At 36.6% G+C, this 21,731-nt stretch overlaps 1 protein-coding gene across 6 annotated transcripts in view; it reads right to left on the reverse strand.

Moving 5' to 3' along the window:
- Nucleotides 1–21,731, reverse strand: part of LOC306852664 (vesicle transport through interaction with t-SNAREs homolog 1A-like) — a 139,840-nt gene that overhangs the window by 107,820 nt on the left and 10,289 nt on the right. For 3 of the 6 annotated variants that reach the window (XM_079389672.1, XM_079389675.1, XM_079389674.1), the window contains exons 4-5: nt 9,878–9,955; nt 4,767–4,787 (exon numbers count right to left, since the gene is read on the reverse strand). In XM_079389672.1, the coding sequence (XP_079245798.1) occupies nt 4,767–4,787; nt 9,878–9,955 (99 nt within the window). The remainder of the gene's footprint in view (nt 1–4,766; nt 4,788–9,877; nt 9,956–21,731) is intronic. The other 3 variants (XM_079389677.1, XM_079389673.1, XM_079389676.1) reach the window with 1 other exon arrangement.

Raw genomic sequence — 21,731 nt, forward strand, 5'->3', positions numbered from 1 at the left:
GTAAATACATAACAGAGAGAGCTAACTACATTTCTAAAGGATGTTAACCTTTATTCCCATTTACATGCACAGAAAGAATAAAGGCTGAGGGAAAAAACGAGAGAAACAAGTTTCCAGTTCTAGTTAAGCCGTCAAAATATGTAACGGCTAATCACTCCAAGGAAATGAAATGAAAAATAGACGGCATTCCACTTTTCAAAGTTTGACAATCACAGAGAAGGGAAAAAGGGAGAAAAAAATTACTGTCTGAACTTTTTTTCTTCTCCTCCTCTCGGTTGACAGATGCCATTTAAAATAGCTGAAATACTTTTTAATAGTTTAAGGGAGGGGGTGTTCGTGGGAGATAGAGGGAAAGAGAGAGAGAGAGAGAGAGAGAGAGAGAGAGGGGGATAGAGAAAGAGTGGGGGTGGGAGTGCGTATGGGGAAAAGGGAGCCATCTCTGCCTAATGAGCCCCTCTGGATCAGCTGAGATGGAGGGGACGTATTGACATGCACCGCTTAAACTAATACACCTAGACCAGGGATGTGCCTGTGTGCCTGGAAGCACAAGGCAGCCGGGGATACTGACAGAGTAGCTCGCTCCCCCGTCTTCAAAGAGCTCAAGTGATTAGTATGTTATCATTACCATTCGAAACGTGATTTTCCTATTCCCTCTCGGCAAAGGTGACACGTCTCGGGGAGACGGCCAGCAGACTTGCGCGCCGGAAAGCCACTTCAAAGCTTTTTCTTGAATTTCTCTCCCTCGCTCGTTCTCACTCCCTCAGTCGGTCTATTTTTCTGTTGATGTCTATTGTGCGCGTGTGTGGGGTGCGGGGGAATGGGGGTGACACACACCGAAGGTGGCCGTGTAGGTGCAGTGACGATAACAGCGCCAAGAAATGGCGACTTCCTCAAAACGTGAAAGAATGGCCTATCAAAATGAATTACCTCGCTCCAGCAGATTTTTTTTTTTTTCGATAAACGTCCCACGTGTGGTTCCAAACGCATCCGTAAGGAGGTGATTATGAGTAACAAAGCACGTTAGACATAACACATCAGTTCAGATATTTAAAACAAAAAGCCCTAGATGCATATCACTCACTTTCATAAACCAAAATGACATGAATAAAAGAACCCCTTTTTTTCTTGATTTATTCACTATTGGAGCAGCAGGACTGTCAAAATTGTCTCTCTTTTTTGGTCTTATGGAGTTCAACAGAAGCTTCTTTTAAAGAGGGCATGATAAATATTGGTGCGCTCGCGACCGCCTCTGCACGCGCCCCTTCTCATTTGTGCCAATGCATGTATGCCTTTTTATCTGACACCTACTTTTTCTACAAAGACGTTCTTAGATACTATAAATGAGAATTTTTTTGTTTTTTTCTCTCTTTGCATTTTTTTCTCTCGTAAAGAACCGCACTTCAGTTGTAAGTTATTAACGTGGAACCCAGGAACAATGCGAATGTGACTCAAAAGAATCGTCTTCCCTTCTCTCTCCCCTTTTTTCAATATCAAACACAAGCGCTTACAATCGCAATTTTCTAAAGTTTTGATGATTCCTTATTATTTCAAATGGGGGGGGTGGTGGTGTTAGAGTCAAAGTGAATAATGATGACAGCTATGATTCAGACTGACTATGTGATCTTCTCCACCGTTTGTTTGGGACTTGTAAGAAAAGGAATTAAACGTGTCAAACAGCTGTGAATATGGGTGCTAAATATTTAAACATGTTTTCCAGCTAAGGAAAAGTACAGTTTTAAAAAGCAGGCTAAGTGTGTGTAAGCTGCGTAGGCTTTGATTCAAATTCAGTAAAATGGGAGAAGGAAAAAAAAATGTGAGATTTAAAAACTACACATTCTGGGGTAAAAAAACAAGGGAGGCTGAACCCACTGAAAGTGTCTTTTGACCCAAGGCTGAAAAAAATGCTATACTCCCATTTTGTTTGGCCATGTGGGAAAAACAACAACAAAAAAAGGAGAAACACACACAAGTCAAGGCAGCAAAGAATGCAGAACTGTGAAGGGATATAAATTATAAATGCAGGAGGTGGTATGGCTCTACAAATGGGATTATTCAGCAATAGGAAGTGAAGAAATCTAAACAGTATAATGATGTTCACACAAACACAGAGACGAGAGCCTACAAAGATCCTCCAAACCAGAGGCACTGCTGAATTCCTTCTCTTATTTGAGCCAAGAGGATCTTCTAGCATGCTCTGTATTGTTTACTTGAATGTTTCTGGTGTAGCTTTGAGATGGGGAAGAGTAAAGAAAATTATCAGGCACTTTAGATCATTATATTTGAATTTGTGCTGTTTTTTTACAGTACATAACAGGATGACACATACTTACAGAAGTAATGAATTAGTAAAATGATGCAAGTGTCGTTTTACTTTCATAAAATGACAGAAGCGAAGATAAGGTTTTTCATTTTTCCATCCATAAATATTTCATGCGCCTTTACAATTTCTTCAAGATAGAAAGGATCAGAAATTTGCATTGTAAATACTGTTATCTTCAAAGATAAGCAATCACTAAACATCTTTACAAAAGCAGGCAGAAGTATGATGCAGTGAAAGGAGGCTTCCTTTATGAATGAAGATCTTCAGATATTGTAGTCTGTGTGTGTCTGCATGTGTCTATGAATAGGGGAATCCCAAGTCCAAACAGCAAAACACACACACTCCTATAGACAGGAGATGAAGATACCGGCAAGTGAACGTAAACAAGCACACACAGATCGAGACGACGGCCTTTTTTGCCGTAATCCACATGCATGCTCACTTCCAAGTCGGATGAATGCTACAAATACAAAAAGACATTACAAATCGTCCCCTTATCTCGGACTAAAAGGCAGGCTATTGTATTCTCATTCGCTGAGTGGGGGAAATGTCTGGGGCTGCTTCCCAGCATTGCACAAAGAAAACTCAGCAGTTGGTTGAAAATCCATAATTCTGTTATATTTAGAGCCATGTATGCTAATACATTTTTAAAAAATGTAAACAAACATTTAAATATACTTCATTTTATATGGTGCAAGTAAGTAAGGCGTTTGTACCTGTGGTGTACTATTTAATAAGAAAATCATTATTTATTTTCAAAATAAATGCTCTATAAAACATATGTGACCCTGGAGCACAAAACCAGTCTTAAGTCGCTGGGGTATATTTGTAGCAATAGCCAAAAATGCATTGTATGGGCCACATTATAGATTTTTCTTATATGCCAAAAATCATTAGGATATTAAGTAAAGATCATGCTTCATGAAGATATTTTGTAAATTTCCAACCGTAAATATATCAAAACTTCAACTTCATTTTTTTATTAGTAATATGCATTGCTAAGGACTTCATTGGGACAATTTTAACTGCGATTTTCTCAATATTTACATTTTTTTTGCACCCTCAGATTCCAGATCTTCAAATAGTTGTATCTCGGCCAATATTTATTTGATCAGAAATACAGCAAAAACAATAACATTGTGAAATATTATTACAACTTAAGAAAAATGTCCTCTCTTTTAATATAATTTAAAATGTAATGTATTGGTTAAGAGGAGAACAACTCACACTCACTTAAGCATATTTATAGAGTGTGCAGTTGTTCTCCTCTTAACTGATTCATATATTTTTTCCTTCAACTTGCACCTCACAAGGTGTGTGTTTGCCTTGCCTCGCTTGTTCTACTAAGGAATGTAATTCATTCTCATGATGGCAAAGCTGAAATTTCAGTAGCCATTACTCGAGTTTTCAGTGTCACATGATTCTTCAGTGATCATTCATATCTTGATTTGGTGCTCAAGAAACATTTCATTATCAACGTTGAGCAGTTGTGTGCAGTTCTGTATACTGTGTACTTATATATATATATATATATATATATATGTGTGTGTGTGCTCATTTCCTCCATCTTTATATTTGCATTACTTTTGCTGTCATTACAACAGAAACCTTAAAAACACTAAATACCTTATAAACCTTAAAAACACTAAAGACTTAAGACTCTTTCAAATATAATCTTTAACAAATCTCAAAATGAATACCCATTTTCACAGTTTGTTGTTTTAGTTTACAACTTATTTTTAGTGTTTCATTGTTTCAAATTTAAGACAAAATAGCACATAATTTAATATCGGACACATAAGATGGGTCTTTGTGTTCAAAATCAGCTAGACGGTTGAATGAAACAGTGAAAAAAATACCTATTTTTAACTTGACATTTAAAAAAATATATTGTAAAACCCTTGCTATGTGTACTGCGTTAGGCTAAGTGAGACTTGTCATAGCACTTGCATATTGCTCTTTTGTTGATTTTGATTGCTTCCATTGTCCTCATTTGTAAGTCGCTTTGGATAAAAGCGTCTGCTAAATGACTAAATGTAAATGTAATATTGTTTAAATATTAAAACAGCTAAACACAGCATGCTAATGAAAAAAAATAGCTAACCTTACTAATCGACTAGTGCTGGATGAAGAGTTGACCCATCACTAAAAGAAAATAAAAGCCTATCCAGATCTCCCCCTCCCTTTTTATTATAACAGCACGTCTCATTGCGTTTTCATATTGGGTGAATGTTTTGACAAGCTGATTAAATCTTTTAAGGTTTGGTGTGAAACAACTTTGATTCAGTACATAGAGCAGTACATAGAAATGAGCCTCATTTTGAGCTCAGTCAAAAGAGACTTTAAAATCAGATTAGGCCTTTTTTATTCTGACGAAGGGGGAAAATGAATGGAGGATCCGCGGGAAAAAGAAAAGACCAAAACAGGAAGGAAGAGCAGCACTTACCTCTTCACGCAACTTTATCAACTGCCACATGAAGGCACAAAATAGAGAGAGGGAGGAAAAAGAGAGGGAGGGAGAAAGAGAGAGAGAGATAGATAAAAAGCCGAGACATGGCAGGAAGCAGATCAGTCATGCGGCTGGGTACAGAATTAACCTTGACGATTTATCTGTATGCATGTTTAGCATTTAGAAATCACAGACAAACACATTAAAAGAAGCTAAACACGAGACTCATGCCGACTTTTTTGAACAAACAAAGATCAAGTTCTCGTGCTGTCACATTAAACAAAGAGACTGGGAATGGATTTCTCAACTCACGATGTCTAAACTATCATCATCAAGGAAGAGGGGGAGAGAAACAGTCACATCACAGCACTTGACATGGCATAAAGGGGAAAAAACACTAGCGGTACAGTAGGATAATACAGATTTTGTACAGTAAGGATGGAAGCTTTGAGGATTTAGGCTCCTTAACAACAACTCCGCAGGATTCCTACTTCTGGGCTAAGAAACAGAAAGTGACACCAAGCAATGCTCCTTTTTAGTATTACAGGACGTGCTCATCATTTCTGACTCGCTATCAATGTCAAATTAGAGTGTATTATGCATTAGGCCCATAAGAGACGAACGTGTATACATAAACATAAAGCCAAGCGGTTGCATCTTATTATGGAAACAACCTACCATGGAAAAAAAAAAATAAAAATCACGTGCATGGGTTATTCATTTTAATATTAATATTAATTTAATTTCATTTACATATTAAAACTAGTAAAACAGAGAATGTATGTCTTGCAGTGAATTTAGCGGCTCTTGAATGGTCTCTGAAAGAGCTAATGTAATTTCAACTTAATCAAGTACATTAAGCATTTAGAGAAGCTCTTCATTACAGCCTCTTTATGTAACACAAGCGTTCTCGGCAAAAGGTGAGTTGCTTATCGGCAGCGCGCAACATATTCAGTAGAGGAGGGGAAGGACAAGTTTCTTAATTTGTCAGCCGTTGCAGGTGATTTTTTTAATCTCCATTTCTTGCCAGAGATTAAAGGTTAGCAGATCTAAGGGGAAGCTCTGGGCCATTATTAAAGGCCTCTCATCTCTTTTTGTGTGCGCTGGTCATTTTGAATTTCGCTATTTTTAAATCATTCGTTATCACATCAGAAAAGAGACAGAACTCGGATCATGAATTATAAACTTAATACCTCACTAAAAAGGCAGAATCTGTGGTTGTGATGTTAAACTGCGGTGGCGGCCAATGTCGGTGGGGATGGTGTGTTTCAAATCTTTTTCTCCCATCTGCCGTGGGTTCACAACAAAGCTATGGTTGAAGCTCATCTTGAAGTACGTCACTAAATCTAGATGCAATGTTTCTGATATAAAGTACCTTTTGCAATAAATAAATAAGGACTAAACAAACAAAAAAAAAAAAAATAAAACCATCATAAAAATAAGCATTTAACTATAAATTGTAAAATTCAGGTTTAAAATGTAAATGTAGGAAATAAAATAATTATTATTATTATTAAAAATAAAACATGAAAATGTGTGTGAAATACAAAAACGTATTTAAAAAAAAAATAATAATAATTGGGATTGTGTCCCAAAAGAATAAAAGTTACATTACATATACCCTAACAACACAATGAGCATGCTATGGAAAAACAAATAATATTAATAATAAAACATATAATTCCAAAAAAGGAATTACATTAATATAGTTAAAATGTTGAAGTTAACTTTCAATATTAAGTTAACTTCTACACTGAGAACCAGGAAATAAGTCGGGCCCCGTTGCAGCTACTAAGCTGTGTATTTTTTACTTGTAGTATTATTAATGCGTTGCCTGCATTATTCAAAAGGCCAAAGTTTGTGAATACGCTATAGAAGTAGCTATTTAGGTTTGCTGTGAGCCCACCCGAGCTAAACACAACCCTGCAGACCGTCTCAATGAACACCAAACAAACCTTGTTCTATCATATTTGTGCTGCTTGGACGATTGCGAGCCCTCGCCGAGGATTTACCAGGAGAATCTGGAAGACTTTAAGCTTGCTGTTGTTCTTTTCTGCTGTGTTTTTCCTCTTTAAACCAAACCAGACAACCAGTCTTTTGTTGCTTTACCTGAACTCGCAAACATTTCTCGGGAAACGGCGGGAAAAAAAAAAAATCATTTAATTATGTTGTGATGAGTTCATTCCTTCATTTTTTTTTCATGTGGTTGTTATTCGAAACTGCACTGCTGCAATTTTTCGGTTATGATAATCAGCGGATTTTCAAACAAAGATTTTTTTTTCCAATACGGAACTCGATACAAGTGGTAATCTGCTTCCTTTGTAGGCTGTAAAATCTGGTCCACGCCGGCTCAAACCTGCCCAATCTCTCGTGTCCATGCCTTCTGCTGTGTCTGAAATCGAAACTATTCCGCAGAGTATTCGCGTGCGAAAAAAAATGTGTGCGCGCTCACACAAGAACGTGTGTGGTAAAAATGTGTGCGTTTCGGGCGGAAAGGGTAGGGGGAGGGATGTTGAAGAAAAAAGTGCAACGGTAGACCACCACATTATTAAAAAAAAGAGCGATAGCGCCAATTCGGTCTCTGTCCGCATACAGATAACGAATAAATGCCGAACTCTATTAAACCGTCCTTTAGCTATTATCGCCGGGCCAACACGCTATTTTCAGAACTTATGACGACTCCCTATTTACTTAGCTATAAATCCTCGCCATGTAACGAACAGATTTGTGACTGGTAATGATCTGCTCAGCCAGGGCTATATGAAATGATCCTGACCTCTTTTAGATCGTCAGGAATTAAATTGACCGACTCACCCCAGTCGCCCCCCCCCCCCATCTCATCTCCTCCGCTCTATCGCTCCTGTCTCGCTCGATAAAAAACCCTGAAGTTCCGACCACTCCACTCACAGCAAGTCTTGTGTTAGCATCTCTAGTTTAATTCATTATTTTTCTTTAAATGGAAATGAAGTTAATTCAACACCTGAGGTCTGGTCAGGAAGAAAACAGGTCCTTCTTTTCCCCGTTAAGAAAATATTTATGCACATTTAAAATGCATGTGTAAAACTGATACAGAACATACGTCTGAGATTTTTTTTTTTTCTATTTCATGGAAGATGGGATAAAACTTTTTTTTTTTTATTAATCAGTTTTATGAGAAAATGGATAAAATATAAATAATGCATTAATACACTGTTATAAACAATGTGTTAAAAATATTTTTTTATAATTTAATAAAATGTATGTGTGTATGTATGCATGTAAAATGTATGCATTCATGTCTATTTACAAACATAAATATGTAATTAATAATACAAATAAATCAAATAAAACAATAAAAAACCGATTTAAATATTGATATACACATTTTGTACATGGCTCATCCTCATACCCTCTTGTGTTTATTGTTTGTGTGCTTGTGTGAAAAGAGGATTTTGATATTGTAGGTGACAGAGAGTGGGGAGCTTGACTGTATCTCTGGCAATAAATATAACAACATCCCAAAGCACTTCATCCATTTACCAGATCAATGGCTGCAATCTAACATGAAACATATCTCTTGTTATTGTCTCTAATGTCTTGTTATTAGGCAAATTATCTTTAAGTGTTTAGAGAATGGCTAATATGAAAAAGAATAAGGAACTTCAGGAACTGAAATATAATCCTTTTAAACTATTGTCCTATTGTTCAAACGCCACTAAAGTGAATAAAGTATGAAAGCCTGCATCTTAAAAATCCATATCAAATGAGCTATTGTGCCATCCGCGACAATTCATAATTATTTTTGATAAAAGAAGCTGTCACTGAATGCAGTTTGAATAACTCAAGTAATGTGATTTGTCATAAACTGATTTTATAAAAGGAAGAAAGGAGTCAATGAAAAAAACTAAAAAGCAAGTTATAATTTTTTTTCTTTTGGCAAGATTTTGATAAAACCATCAATGTCTAGCTGTGGGTTTGACAGCTCGAGGGACACTTCGACTCTCGACTTCATATGAAGTGTCAGACTCATTTTTTGTCTCTCACTAATTTGGTGAGAATATGCATATCAATTACCCATCATGGCTAACGCTACATATGTTTGTAAGATGTGTGGTGCATAGGTCATCTGTGAAATACTAATAAGGGCGGAAAAGACAAAAAAAACAAAAAACTTTAGCAGTTACGAATGATCTCACGGCTCTTTCACAAGGTGCCTGTGGACATACACTCGCAGTGTATGTTGAAATGTGGCAGATTCGATAAATATAGCAGGATAATTAAATGCAGTAATTATTCAAAGGAACTTATTGTGGGGTCTGACTTTTAAAAACAGCTGTGCAGGTGATAAAATTATCAAATTAAAATGTTACATTCCACTTTAGAGAATATGAGTGGGAATATGATATAATAAAATATATTATTAATACATATTTATATATAACATATTTTCTATTATATTATATAATCATTTATATATGTACACACACAATAAACATACAAACACATAAATTATATGCAATTTAAATTGTTTTAATATTTTTAAGTTTACAGATATTTAGAAATATTTTTAAAAATACTTTAACATGCATGCACACATACACACTTATTTATATACAAGCAAAAAATCTAAACTCATAAATATAGTATACGTGTGTACATGTGTGCGTGTGTGAGATTATTATTTAAAATTATTTTGAACAGAACCTTTATAGGTATCAACTTCTTGCAGATACCTGAAGATTTTTTTTACCTATGTGAAATAATACTAACCTTCATTTCATTTTTTTTATTTACATATATTTCCCCCACCCTCAGTTTAAAGAACTTTGAAAGCTGCAGGTTTTTTTTGGCGGGGGGGTCATTTGGGGGGGTCATTTTTAGAAGAATAAGAACTGAGACGGATGGTGAACAGCTGGGAGAAAGCAGGAATTTACCCCAATCTGGTGCTACCCAGACGCTGGTTAGCGCCTAAAGCCCATTCAGCATTGGGCAGCTTTGCATTAAACAGTGTTGCTTCTGCATGACTGGGTGCCAATGCCTGCCTCTCTCTGCCCCTCGTGGCCCTGACCCGTCCTCACCCCGAGCAGCCACCCACACTGGGAAAGCACAGCTCCTGATTAACACCCTACCTGACTCTCCGAGGAGCTCCCATCATCCCCCAGGAGCTCGTTCCGCACCTCATCACTGTAGGCAATACGTGACCTTTTCTGCAATGGGAAGAGATTGAGAGAGAGGAAAAAGAGAGAAAGTGAAGAGATCGAGAAGGAAAAAGAAGAGGGGCAAGGGGAGAAAGAGAGAAAAAACAAGCATTAGTTCACTTGACTTGAAAAATCACACATTTCTAAAGCACGAGAGCCCCCTGTTGGATCAGCAAACGAAACAAAAATACTTACACCAGGTGATATACTAAAGCGAGAGAGCGAGCGTGTGTGTTGTGGAAAGAGAGGAAGTGTTCGAGCGTGTGTGTGTGTGTATGTGTAATCTAGTTCCAGTGTGGCTTGAGTGAACCGGAGCCCTCGGATACAATAGCAAAAGCCCCCCTTTCACTTTAATAAATAAAAAGTGTAGAATGGCGGACAGTAGTACAAGACCGAGGCAGGGAGCGTATTAGGAAAGTATCAGTTGTCAGAGGGAAATGTGTTCTGGGGGCTGTCACTGCTGTCAGTCCTGTTCTCTGGCAGACCCTGTGATAATACCAAGCCAGGGAGCTAGACAGAGAATAATTCATCACCCAGGTCGACGCGATTGGCGTGCCATCAGATTTGGGCTCGTTCCCCCGTCTCTCCTCCGCTACGCAGTTGGGAAAAAGAATGCTATGTCCAAAAAAGCACACACACACCCAACACTTCAGAGCGTGCCACCTCCGATTCAGCGAGCGCAAAAGCAGAGTATGGCATGTTTACAAACACACCCGACCTCTTCAAATACCCTCCAAACTAAACACACACTGGTGGTGCGGAGGAGAAAAAAAAAAAAAACACACTGAGATAGCGTTTACCAAGAGCCCTTTGCTTCCCTCTGTTCGCACTTCCTGCGGGCTGGCAGTCTTCGGGAGGATGAGAGCAGGGAAAGGTGGAGGCGAGCCACAGGAAAACTAAACAGCAAAAGAACTGCTATCCAAGAACTGCATTTTGTGATGCAATGCTGTGTCACAATTTCTCGCAGAGGATGCGGACAAATCCTGGAGGATAGGACGTGAAAATATGTTACAAATAAAAAGAGTTTTTTTTTTTTCCAGAGTCAACAATTTATAATTTGTTCTGAAAATGTGTACTAATGAATTTGCAGCATGCAAAATGTTTAGAAATATTTATTTATAGATATATAAAGTTCATAGCTTTAAAATCTCTGTTCAGAAGTATTTAACACGTATATATTTAAATAAGCATACACACATAAAATAAAAATATATATAAAATATATGTGAACGGAACATTTAAATCATAATTTTGCCGATAAATGAAAAAATATATATCAATTCTAACAACTAACTTCCTTTTTATATCCTTGTACCTGTGAGAAATAATACTAAAAATCTCTATTATTTAAGAAATCGTTTTCCCAAACCCTCTGTTTATTTATTTTTGGGAAGAATAATTAGTCATGAATTTGCACTATTCTAAATGTCTTTTTATTTAGATCACAAACAAAAGTAGTTAATATAAAGCGTAAATGTAGGAATTGAGATTTCTAAACAGGAGTCTGACAGATCATTCGGTTTTAAAATATATACGTGTCATATCTCGTGTCATTTCTGATTTCACTGATCAGCAATTGTTTGCATTTCTCTGCACATTATTTCACAAACGAGCACCACAAACAAAGCACATCTTCTGACGAGGAAAAAAACACACCCACATGTTCCATCTTAAAGAACAGCAGAGGAACTTTGGGGAATGTCGGCATGTTCATAATTGAAAACGGAAGCCTTGGAGATGCCTTCATTTGAATGCACACACTATCGTCTTCAAACCCTATTTTTGTTTCATTCTTCTACTTCTAAATAGCTGTTTGTTGTAGCTGAGAGCATCAACCACTTTCACGATGTAACCTTTGAGTGCATCTCGCACAAAAAGAATGGAAAATGCAGCCTTAAGACTTCGAAGGGGAAAACTAGTCATAGAAACAAAGCGAGATGCCTCTCCCAGCCCGTTTACACCATTTTGCAACTCCCCCTGCAGTAAAACAAGCCTCACACTGATTATTCTCCCTTCATCTGCTGCTATAGCACAGCAGCTGGGCAATATTGACTGCTTAACCCTAGGAAATACTTTGATTGGTACTTTGCATTGGATCGGAGCCGAGTTATAGGTTTAGAATTATTTATTTTCCTACTTGCTTATCTTCTATATGCCATGCATTAATAAAGTGGAGCTATTTATTTAGATCACTGGGGTATTGCATATTTAATCATGACCCAAAATGACCTAAAATCGATTGGAGTGATATGAAAGTTTAAAAAATAAGCTCTCGCTTTTTAAAAAAATAATAAAAAAGAGGAAATTATCAATGGATTTTAAAGTTCCTACATATTGCATAGTTCAGCTAGAGCACTCAAATATAAAACCTGCACTAAAACATAAAAACCCAGAGAGAAGGCTTTGTAATCGTAAGAATGGAGATACCTTATTGCTACATAAAAAAAAAAAAGGCGAAATCTTTTTTTTAAATCGGTTTGAAAGGTCTTGTCACTTGTTTTAATCTTGGGTGAGAATTTGCTTCTATTCCCGGAAGCATAGGGAAAAAGTACAAAGATCCGTCTTAACTTCATGCAAAGTGGTCTGACTGCCTTTTAAAACAGACATGTCTCATCAAACCAAAGACGAGGGTTTTTGTGTCCTGTCAAAAATGTTTGTTGTAAGTCTGTTGACATGATGCACGATGCAAAAGAAAAAAAAGTGTTCAACCAAACCATAATTGCATATGCCCTGTGCATGCTAAATATTTATCTGAGCTAAAAAAAAAAAAAAAAGATCATTGTCTGAAATGAGAATCATATGAACAAAACTGCAGCAAATATTAGTCAAATAAATTTCTTGTTATATAAATATAAAAGCATATTAAAAAAATCTTATTTACACCATGCAAACAACATGTGGTTAATTAAAAGAATTCAAGCAATAAGAAAAAAAACTAACCTTTAGTTCTAATGGCAGGAAAAAGTTCAATAATAAAAAAAAGTTAAAAATGTTAGAAATAATTACCACAAAAATATCTTATTATAAATCAACTGCTATCGCTTATTGTTCATCATTATTATTGCATTTTTTTCCCCCCACAACACTGCACACTGACAGCAAACGGCAACACAAGGACGCAAATAATAATGGAACCTGAACTGCAGCAAAAGTAAACAGTTCATTAGATAGGCATTAAAAGGCATAAAAATATCCAGGGGCAGAGTTTAATGAGAGGCCCTGAAGTGACACTGCCAAAGCTTTTTCCTCCACTTTTCCACCCGGAAACCACACGGCTGGTGGCAAACCGTGAAGAGTAATTAATGATATTTAATTTATAAAGTGTGTTTCATTAAGTATTTCTCACCAGTGGGAAAATGTCTGGCCAGTTCTGATTTCGAGTTAATGGGACTTTAGTCAAACACGATGTGGCTGCCTAAAATTGCCATTTAACCTTTTCTTTCTGCAGCTAATAATATTCTGAAAATGTTTAAGGGGAATTGATTGGTGAAACAAAAAATAAAATCTAGAAAGCAAATGAGAAAAAGACTATGACTAACAATGAATGGCATTAAATATAAAGAAATGTGATTGTTATTAGGGCACCGTGTGAATGCATCTTGTGTGTTTTGTGATGTTAAGCTGTGTTTTGCAACAGTGGACAAAGCATCATGTGTTTTTCTGAGTGCATCTGGTCTAGAGCAAAGTGCTGTAGTGGTTGAAGAAAGCAAAGACCTTTTCAAGCAGGCTCCAGTATCACAACAGTCTTAAATAATGCATCTCATCCTAGCAGGGGTCTAACACCATCCGCAAGCAGAAAGAATACTATTCACACATGCACAGGAAGCTTTTCATCCACACGCACAAACATAATTTTGCTTTTCTCTTTTAACATCTAGAAAATAAATTGTAGGAGGTTGTGCACTTGATACGATATCAGATAAAGGCACAAAGCAATGACGGTCGCAGAAGGGTCTTTTGTGCCTCTGTGATTTCTTTAGTCTTTGGTAACATCAAATCTGTCGTATGGGGGAAAGATGGACAGATGTGTTTGGTTTAGTGTGCGTTGGTGTGACATTTACGTTAAAAATCGCAGGAGCTGTGCACAACACATGGACTGATATCAGCATGGAGCCTCTCATTAGCACACAGGTTACTGGTGTGTGCCTTTAATTCACAGTGCATTGTGTACTGAAAACAAAAAAATCAGGAACAAACGGAGGCCATTGAGATTCAAATCAAATGAATATGCTATTGTGATATATCAGTGCTGAGTAGAATATTGCTCCTTGCATTTAATTTGAAAAAATATATAATTTAACATAATATTGTATAATAATGTATAATATAATATTAATAATTATAATATCATATTTTTGACCAAACGTTTAAATTTCAAATTATGGTGGCAAATTTTTTCAATAAAACTGTTAGATTAGCATAGCAAATTATTTTATTAATATAATAACTATAAATATTTTTTTACATTTACAATCTATTCTAATTAATAGAATTCTATTATGTTATCCTGAAAGCAGTCATGGAACATTCCCATTGTCATTTTATAATTAAAAGAATATTATTTCATCCTTTAACATGTTCAAATAAATGATATTTGTCAATAAAAATAAAACTGTAATTTGTAAGAAACATCTATATAAAATAATAAAAAAAAGGAAGGTTGAGGAAAAAAATTCTAATTTTAAATAAAAAAAAAGATGCCCAAAAAATGGTCAGAAAAAGTTTCTAAATAATATAATAAAACCGTTCAATCCAGCCACGGATATTTCTGTCAATGTCATGTTCGAAACACCAAGTGCAGTCAATAAACCTAATGACTCTGCCCACATACAGAGAGCGAGAGAAAAACGATTGCAAGTGAACTCCCAACAAAAGAGCAAATTCAAGCAGCTTTGATTGAAGAAACGGCATATACTTCTTGAAGGCCGGGGAGTCGCTGTGAATGGTTATTTCTTTAAGGCATAAGCGCCGATTAAACCCAATATTAAAATATGGAAGCAGTTCTAATGAAAAATCAAAGCCCGTTTCTCTGGCTGCCGAACGTTTTCTCACATTAATGCTGGGTTGGGAGCGGGGCCGGTACGGGCACTGGTAGAGCAGACCCCGGCTAGGCAAGAGTGGAGAAATCAATAGAGAAGAGCCGGTGGGGAGGGAGACTGCCAGAGCTGGCAGGGCCGGGCCGGCTCCCATCACAGCACTCTCCTCTGGCGTGTAGTGGGGAATGAAACGGGCCTCCCTGGGTCAGCACCAGAGAAAAGGTGAGATTAGAGGAAATGGAGGAGGGATTTCTGAGGCACAAGATACCTGGCGAGCCAGGGACCAATCGCCCATTAGCCTGTGGCTACCTACATATGGTTCACTGAACCCTGCACAGAAAATAACTTATTTTTTTTCTTGTCTTTCTTCACCTCCTCCGATCCATCTTTCTCTCTCCATCTAACTCTCTCCTTCTGGAAAAAAAGAGAAAAGATTTGGGTTTTTTTTCTTCTGACCTAAGCTCATGCCATATTTAGTATCTGATGTCTGTTCTGAGTGTTTCATCTAAGAACATTCCAATGCAACCAGTCATAAAGAAAGCTGAGCTTATATGCTATTATTGTGTCGAATACACGCGGGAATGAATGGCTATGCGTTGAATTACGCCTCGCTCGGTCTCTCCCTCTCCTCCTCGCAACGCGACTATTGTCTGGAATGAATGTTCACGTCATTAGCATAAAAATACCCAAACACACACAGCAGCTTAACCACATCATTAATTCTATACATGTATGTATATTTGTCACTGCCCTATGTGCACCAAATTCAAATGGAGATTTAAACAAAGGCCTCATCCACGGTGACAATGAAGTGCGGTCCTGTGAAATCAACTGCAACCATTCATCACAATAGAGCTCAAGACGGAAGTTCAAGACAAGATATTTATCCGTGGCCTCTGCTAATCCTCTCTCTATATCTCTCTGTCGGAAAGGAGATGATCTCTAAACTCATTTACACATTATTTTTGTTTGTGTGTGTGTGGCAATTGATAATGTATTTAAATATAATTATCTAATTTAACAAAGAAAAATTTTTGAATTATATAATCGATTCATTTAATTAAAAATATACATATTTAGCTGATACAATGCTTAATGCATTTTAAATAAATGAATCCTTTAATATAGACTGTAAATTTAAACTAAACAGAATAAAAAAGGCTAATTTAAAATAAAAGATAAATTAAAGTACAACAAAATAAAAAAAAAGTACTTCTACAAACAACATGAATAGAAATATGGTTTAATATGATAATAATGGTAAAGAAGTATAGCATATCGAAATGGTTTGCTACCTAGACCTACTCTGTCTGTAAGCTCTTAATGTTTTTAAAAAGTGTGATGTGACATTCAATTTCAGATATGCCTAATTGTAATCAATAACAAAAAGCTAATTTCCACCCCAAGCTTTCACCATTATGACCATTATTTTAATTCCAGCCAAAATCCTCTCTGTAAAAACCGAAAATAACCCTCTCGTCCTCATTACGGAGAAAAACTCAGCAATAATTTACAGATTTCATATGCACTGTAAATATATCACTCCATTAAGGGGGAGGACCAGTTGATGTCTACGGAGTCTGAGACGTCAAAGTTTTCACTCTCTCTTTTTTTGGGGGCGTGCATTTTAAAAGAGGGGGGAAAAAAACCAAGCCAATGATTCATAATACATTTCATAAATACTTCATGATTTTTCATACTTAAGCTGGTCTGGCAAATCAAAAATCTTTTGTCACCCTTTTTCGTCCCTCATGTCAGTTCATCATTTTCCGGGGGTGTCACATGTCACTTTCACTTTACAGGAGCGATAGGAACAGGCCGAGTGAGGAGACAGCTCCGCTGTGTCTGATTATACAGCCACTCTCAAACAGACACACACACACACACACACACAGAAACATGGAAGTGTTTGTCCTGAATGGAAAAGCTCTACCTGATCCGTGTCATGGGTAACTATGAAGACAAATAGGAGATTATCCATTAAAATAACCAATTCACCACCCAAAAACACAGCACAATTTTCAACAAATTATGTAACTAAAATCTTAATATTTTTATGAAGATTTGTAGATAAATTCTATCATTAAATTTACTTATTACTACAGAATTTTTTATATAAATGATAAATATTCGTTTATATTTCTAATTTATTCTAATTACAATAATTCCAATTTAATTTGATATTCTTGATTGTTTTATAATTATGAATGAACTATTTATTTCGTTTTTTTATTATTATTTAATACATCCAAACACTATGCTATAAAATTAGGATTTAAAATACACTGAGACTGGTTTTTAGTTTTCTTGTTTGAGGGAGGAAAAAAACTCCACTTATTATTAAGTACATGGACTCTTCATTCCCAGCAATGGAGGCTTGATTTTCTCCTTCGAGCAACACAGTCCTTCACCTCATCATCGTCCCATCACTGCGATTAGAGCACGCGCCACAGCGCTGATCTCTGCAAAGCCACACAATCCCATCTCAGAGTACCAACCAATCCGCAAGACGCCCTGCGAAAAACAACTCCATAATAAAAGACGTGTTCAAAAGATCGATTTAGTCCCTTCTTAAATCAGTACTATCTCAAAAAAAGAATCCCATCAATCCGCGAGATTTCCATAATAAATACAGAAGGTTTGCAATCAGGGAGTGTGATTTGACTTGGGCATCATAAGAGGCTTGCTAAACTCAAAGGACACAACTATCCTAATCTGCATTACCTTCTTAGCAGCATGAAACAATCAGACAACAATCAAGAGTTTTTCCGAGTGCACATTCGGCTCTAATTTAAGGCGATTAAAAGTGTCGAACATCCAGGTCAAGTATGTCTGTCATGCTTCTCTTTTGTGGAAGCTGCTGTAATAGATGACTTGGTTGGTATAACAAGAACTCTAAGAAACAAGTTTTGAGTTTTGATTCTGAAAGATTCAAAGAGCTTATTTGGAAAGCATGTTGTGTGTGTAAAACTTGATATAGCGCACTAAAGGCTGCAACAAGTCTGCAGATGAGAAGAGCTCGACAATTAAAAGTTAACTCTGGGAAGTACAACAAAGTTTTATTGAAGTCATTGGATTTCATCAAGATGATTGACAAACCTGTTTTCAGTTCACTTATCCGACAAACCGCTGAAGGGATTTAACAAACTCCAACAAAGTTTTGCTGAATCTGTGACCTGGACCTTGACCGGTAATTTCATCACGTTAAACTGTCCATTAACAAAGACTTTTTGATAGATATCACAAATCACTCAAAGGCGTCCATTTACCCTTGCGAGACAATTTTAACAAAATAACAAAGCTGCCCACAATCTGACATTTTTAACAACTATGGCAAATTTTCCTTTGGAAAACTAGGTCACATTGTGTAATTTCACTGTAAACTTCTCAGACTACACTTAATATCATACTACAGAAGTCTTTGATAAATCTTATTAAACCCATAGACATGTTCATTTTTTATGTTATTGGTCAAAATATACAATTCTTAGGCCTTACAAAATGTCTCAGCAAACCAAAGGTCAGCCAACTCTGAGAAAACCCTGAAAATGTATTCTTCAAGAATTACTAAAAAGATATAAAGCAAAGATATCTGGCCACGAGAACATAGCTTGTATTTCACTTGAAGATGTTTTATATAATTCAGTATTTTATAATGTATTAACCTTAATATTCATTTTATTTCAAGGTCATTTGTGCTTTCTTCACAACCACAACACCTATTAAAATAATCTGATAAACAATCTTTGAATTGATTCAGTGCCAAACGATGATGATAAAATATGTTTAGGACTGCAAAAGTGACCTGATAAATGCTTGAATATCGAATACTAACAGCTAGAGTCAGGAGTGCATTTTACTTATTGCTTGCAGGAATTATTCAAGCAACTGTCGCAATTTTGAATAGGGAAGTGGAATTTAAAATAAGATAATTTCTCATAATTGTCTTGTGACTGTACAGCAATTATAAAAGCACATATATAATTTATAATCTATAGAACAATCAAGCTATTTTCTTTGCACATTTCTGGCTTAGGATCATGCTTCACAAATGACATGATTTCAGATACACATGTTCTCTATATCTCTTAAATACTCTTGTAAAAAGCATGGTATAAAAAACAAAAAACAAAAAAAATGTATAATGATATACTATTAAAGAATGATATATCTGCACCCTACAATGAAAAGCACTGCCATTTCATGTAAACAAAACCCAAAAACAAACTCTGCATTAATATAAACAAAATAATCACAATTTATTCAAACATGAAAATTGGGTCCTAGCAAAATACAAATAGAAAAACTAATAATTATAATTTAATTAGTAAAAATGCTTATGAAAATGTGATGCCGGTTTTTAAAAGACTATTAGTCTCAGAAGCCAGTCCATTAAAAGAACACAGTTCCTAAAGATTAAAACACTATAGTGCTGAGAGCAAAGCAGAACTCTTGAGGAGAAGTCTTTGAGTGTAGAAAGGTGGGAGAGACCTGTACTCAAACATTCACCCAGACCCCAGCCACTCTGCCTACAAGCTCCACTTGCCCTCCAAATGAGCAAACAAGTACCCCATCACCCGGGATATTCACAGTGTTTAATCTCAGAGTTCCTCAAAGGAAAGAAGTCAAAAGAGAGACAGATGATCTACCTATATCTAAGAAAACTGCTTTGATTAGCACTTGCCTAAAAGCAGTGATGAGCAAGTGATTTCTTCCCGATACCTTGAACAATGTCGCCATCTGTCGTTCACAGAAGGAAATGTGTCAGAACCAGGAATTGAGCCAGATAATGCAGTTTAGCTAGGTTCATCGTCTCTGTGTTGATGTGACAAAATCAAAAGACAAAACTAAACAATTTTCAATATTAAAATATATCTAGCTTTGTGTAAACAAGGTACGTTCCATAATTACTTTATTCAGCATGAGGGGAATGAATTATATATATACATATTTACATAGTTTGATAAAAAAAAAAAATGTGGATCCTGTTAGGTCTTATATAAGTAACAGAGTGGATAGATATACTAAGGCATAGAAGACAAACTTTTCCTCTGGCTTTAAACAGATCCACTTTTTCCCAGTTGGTTTTATTAAATTACGCCTCCATTACTTCATTTTTTTGACCAATCAAAAGCCCCGCTAAGAGGCACTAACTTTTATGTTTGGCTTTAACAGCCCCTGACTGACTCCCAGCCAAACACAAATAAGCTTTTACTTTTTGTTTCATTTCATTTCGTTTTGCTTGTTTTTATATATTTAGCACTCTAGCTTTTTTACTAATATAAGGCCTCCGCGGGGGTTCTCGGCTTTAAGACCCGGCGCCCCCATTATCAAAATGAAGCCATCATGAAGGGAGCATACCTTCGGGATGTTCTTCTGATATCTGCCTACTTTCTCTTGAAAAATGGCAGGGTTAAGAGGTCGGCCGGTTCCCGTCTGCCGCCGAACAGGAGGCTTAGTCTGGCGAGTGGGATGGAGCGAAGACTTCAAACCACGGGTGAACGGGTGAGTACGAGCGAGGGTAAAGAGAGAGAAGCTCCAGGGAGGCCAGAGGAGGGGAAGGGCAGGACAAGGCCTTGATTTCCCGTGGAAGCACAACAAAGCCTCTGTTTTTTTAGAGAAAGCAGCGATGGCCCTCTCCCTGACACCTCTTAGAAGTGTGCGTGTGTGCTCACGTTGCGTGGCAGAGAGGATAAGCCATCCACGCTAAAGCATTTGGCACTTCTGAGGAGCCAGCTGAATCTCCCGGCTTTAGGACAAGTTTCTGGGGTTTGCTATCACTGGTGGCTTCAGCGGGATCTGTTCTTCAAATGCACATAAACTCAAATCACCAAGCAGAAAAAAGGGCTTTCAATCAGAACAATTACTATCTCAGTCTAAGAACACAAAAACATCTGTCTAGTAAAATAAATAAATAAACAATACCTTTTTTTAGAAGACTAAATCAGAAATTTTGGATGTGTATTATACATTACTACCTAACTATTGTTAATTTTCATTAATATTCTCAGTTTTATTGTTACTATTATCAAGCCAAATGAATTTAAAGTTCTTAAATTATCAACAAAAAGTTGAATCATTTGATCTATTAATAAACTGAGTTGGGAAAGCACAATACATTTTTTAAATAAACAACAGCTTAAAATGTTAACAGCACCCAACATCTTGCATATCCATGATTAGTTTGCAAATATATCTAAAAAAAAAAAAGAAGGTGAAAGGCAAAGGAATGTAACCATGAACGGTGCACTAAACCCTTTCACAGCGGGTGTTAATTGCATGATAATTAAGCACGGCAACAGTCAAGCAGGAGAAGCTAAAGATTAATCATCGGCCAATTAAATGCCCACGGTGAGGAACGTGAGGCCCCTCGGAGACGAGAGATCTCCACTGTGATCTGAGCTATCAGCACAGCGGCACAACATCAGATCACTGGCAAAAGATCCTTTTCAAAAATCTCCTCATTTATGTCAGCCTTTTTGGAATCGTTGTGGATGCCGTAGCCATCTGGTAATTGATATCAAGAGCACCTTGAGTTAGGTGCAGGTGCTGGGTTTGAAAGCAATTACTTCAAATGAAGAGAATTTGCTGCGTGCTGAGACTTCATATGGTGGCATCAGTGAATGGAGTGAATTGCAAAGAGAACAAGGTTGTTGAGGGACTGAAATGCCTTAAAACAGTTTAATTCCAATGTGATATATATTATATGTGAAATGTGTTATAATCATTTTAAAAAGAACACCTAGATG

This window comes from Barbus barbus, assembly GCF_936440315.1.
Source record: "Barbus barbus genome assembly, chromosome: 32".
Taxonomy (NCBI): Eukaryota; Metazoa; Chordata; class Actinopteri; order Cypriniformes; family Cyprinidae; genus Barbus; species Barbus barbus.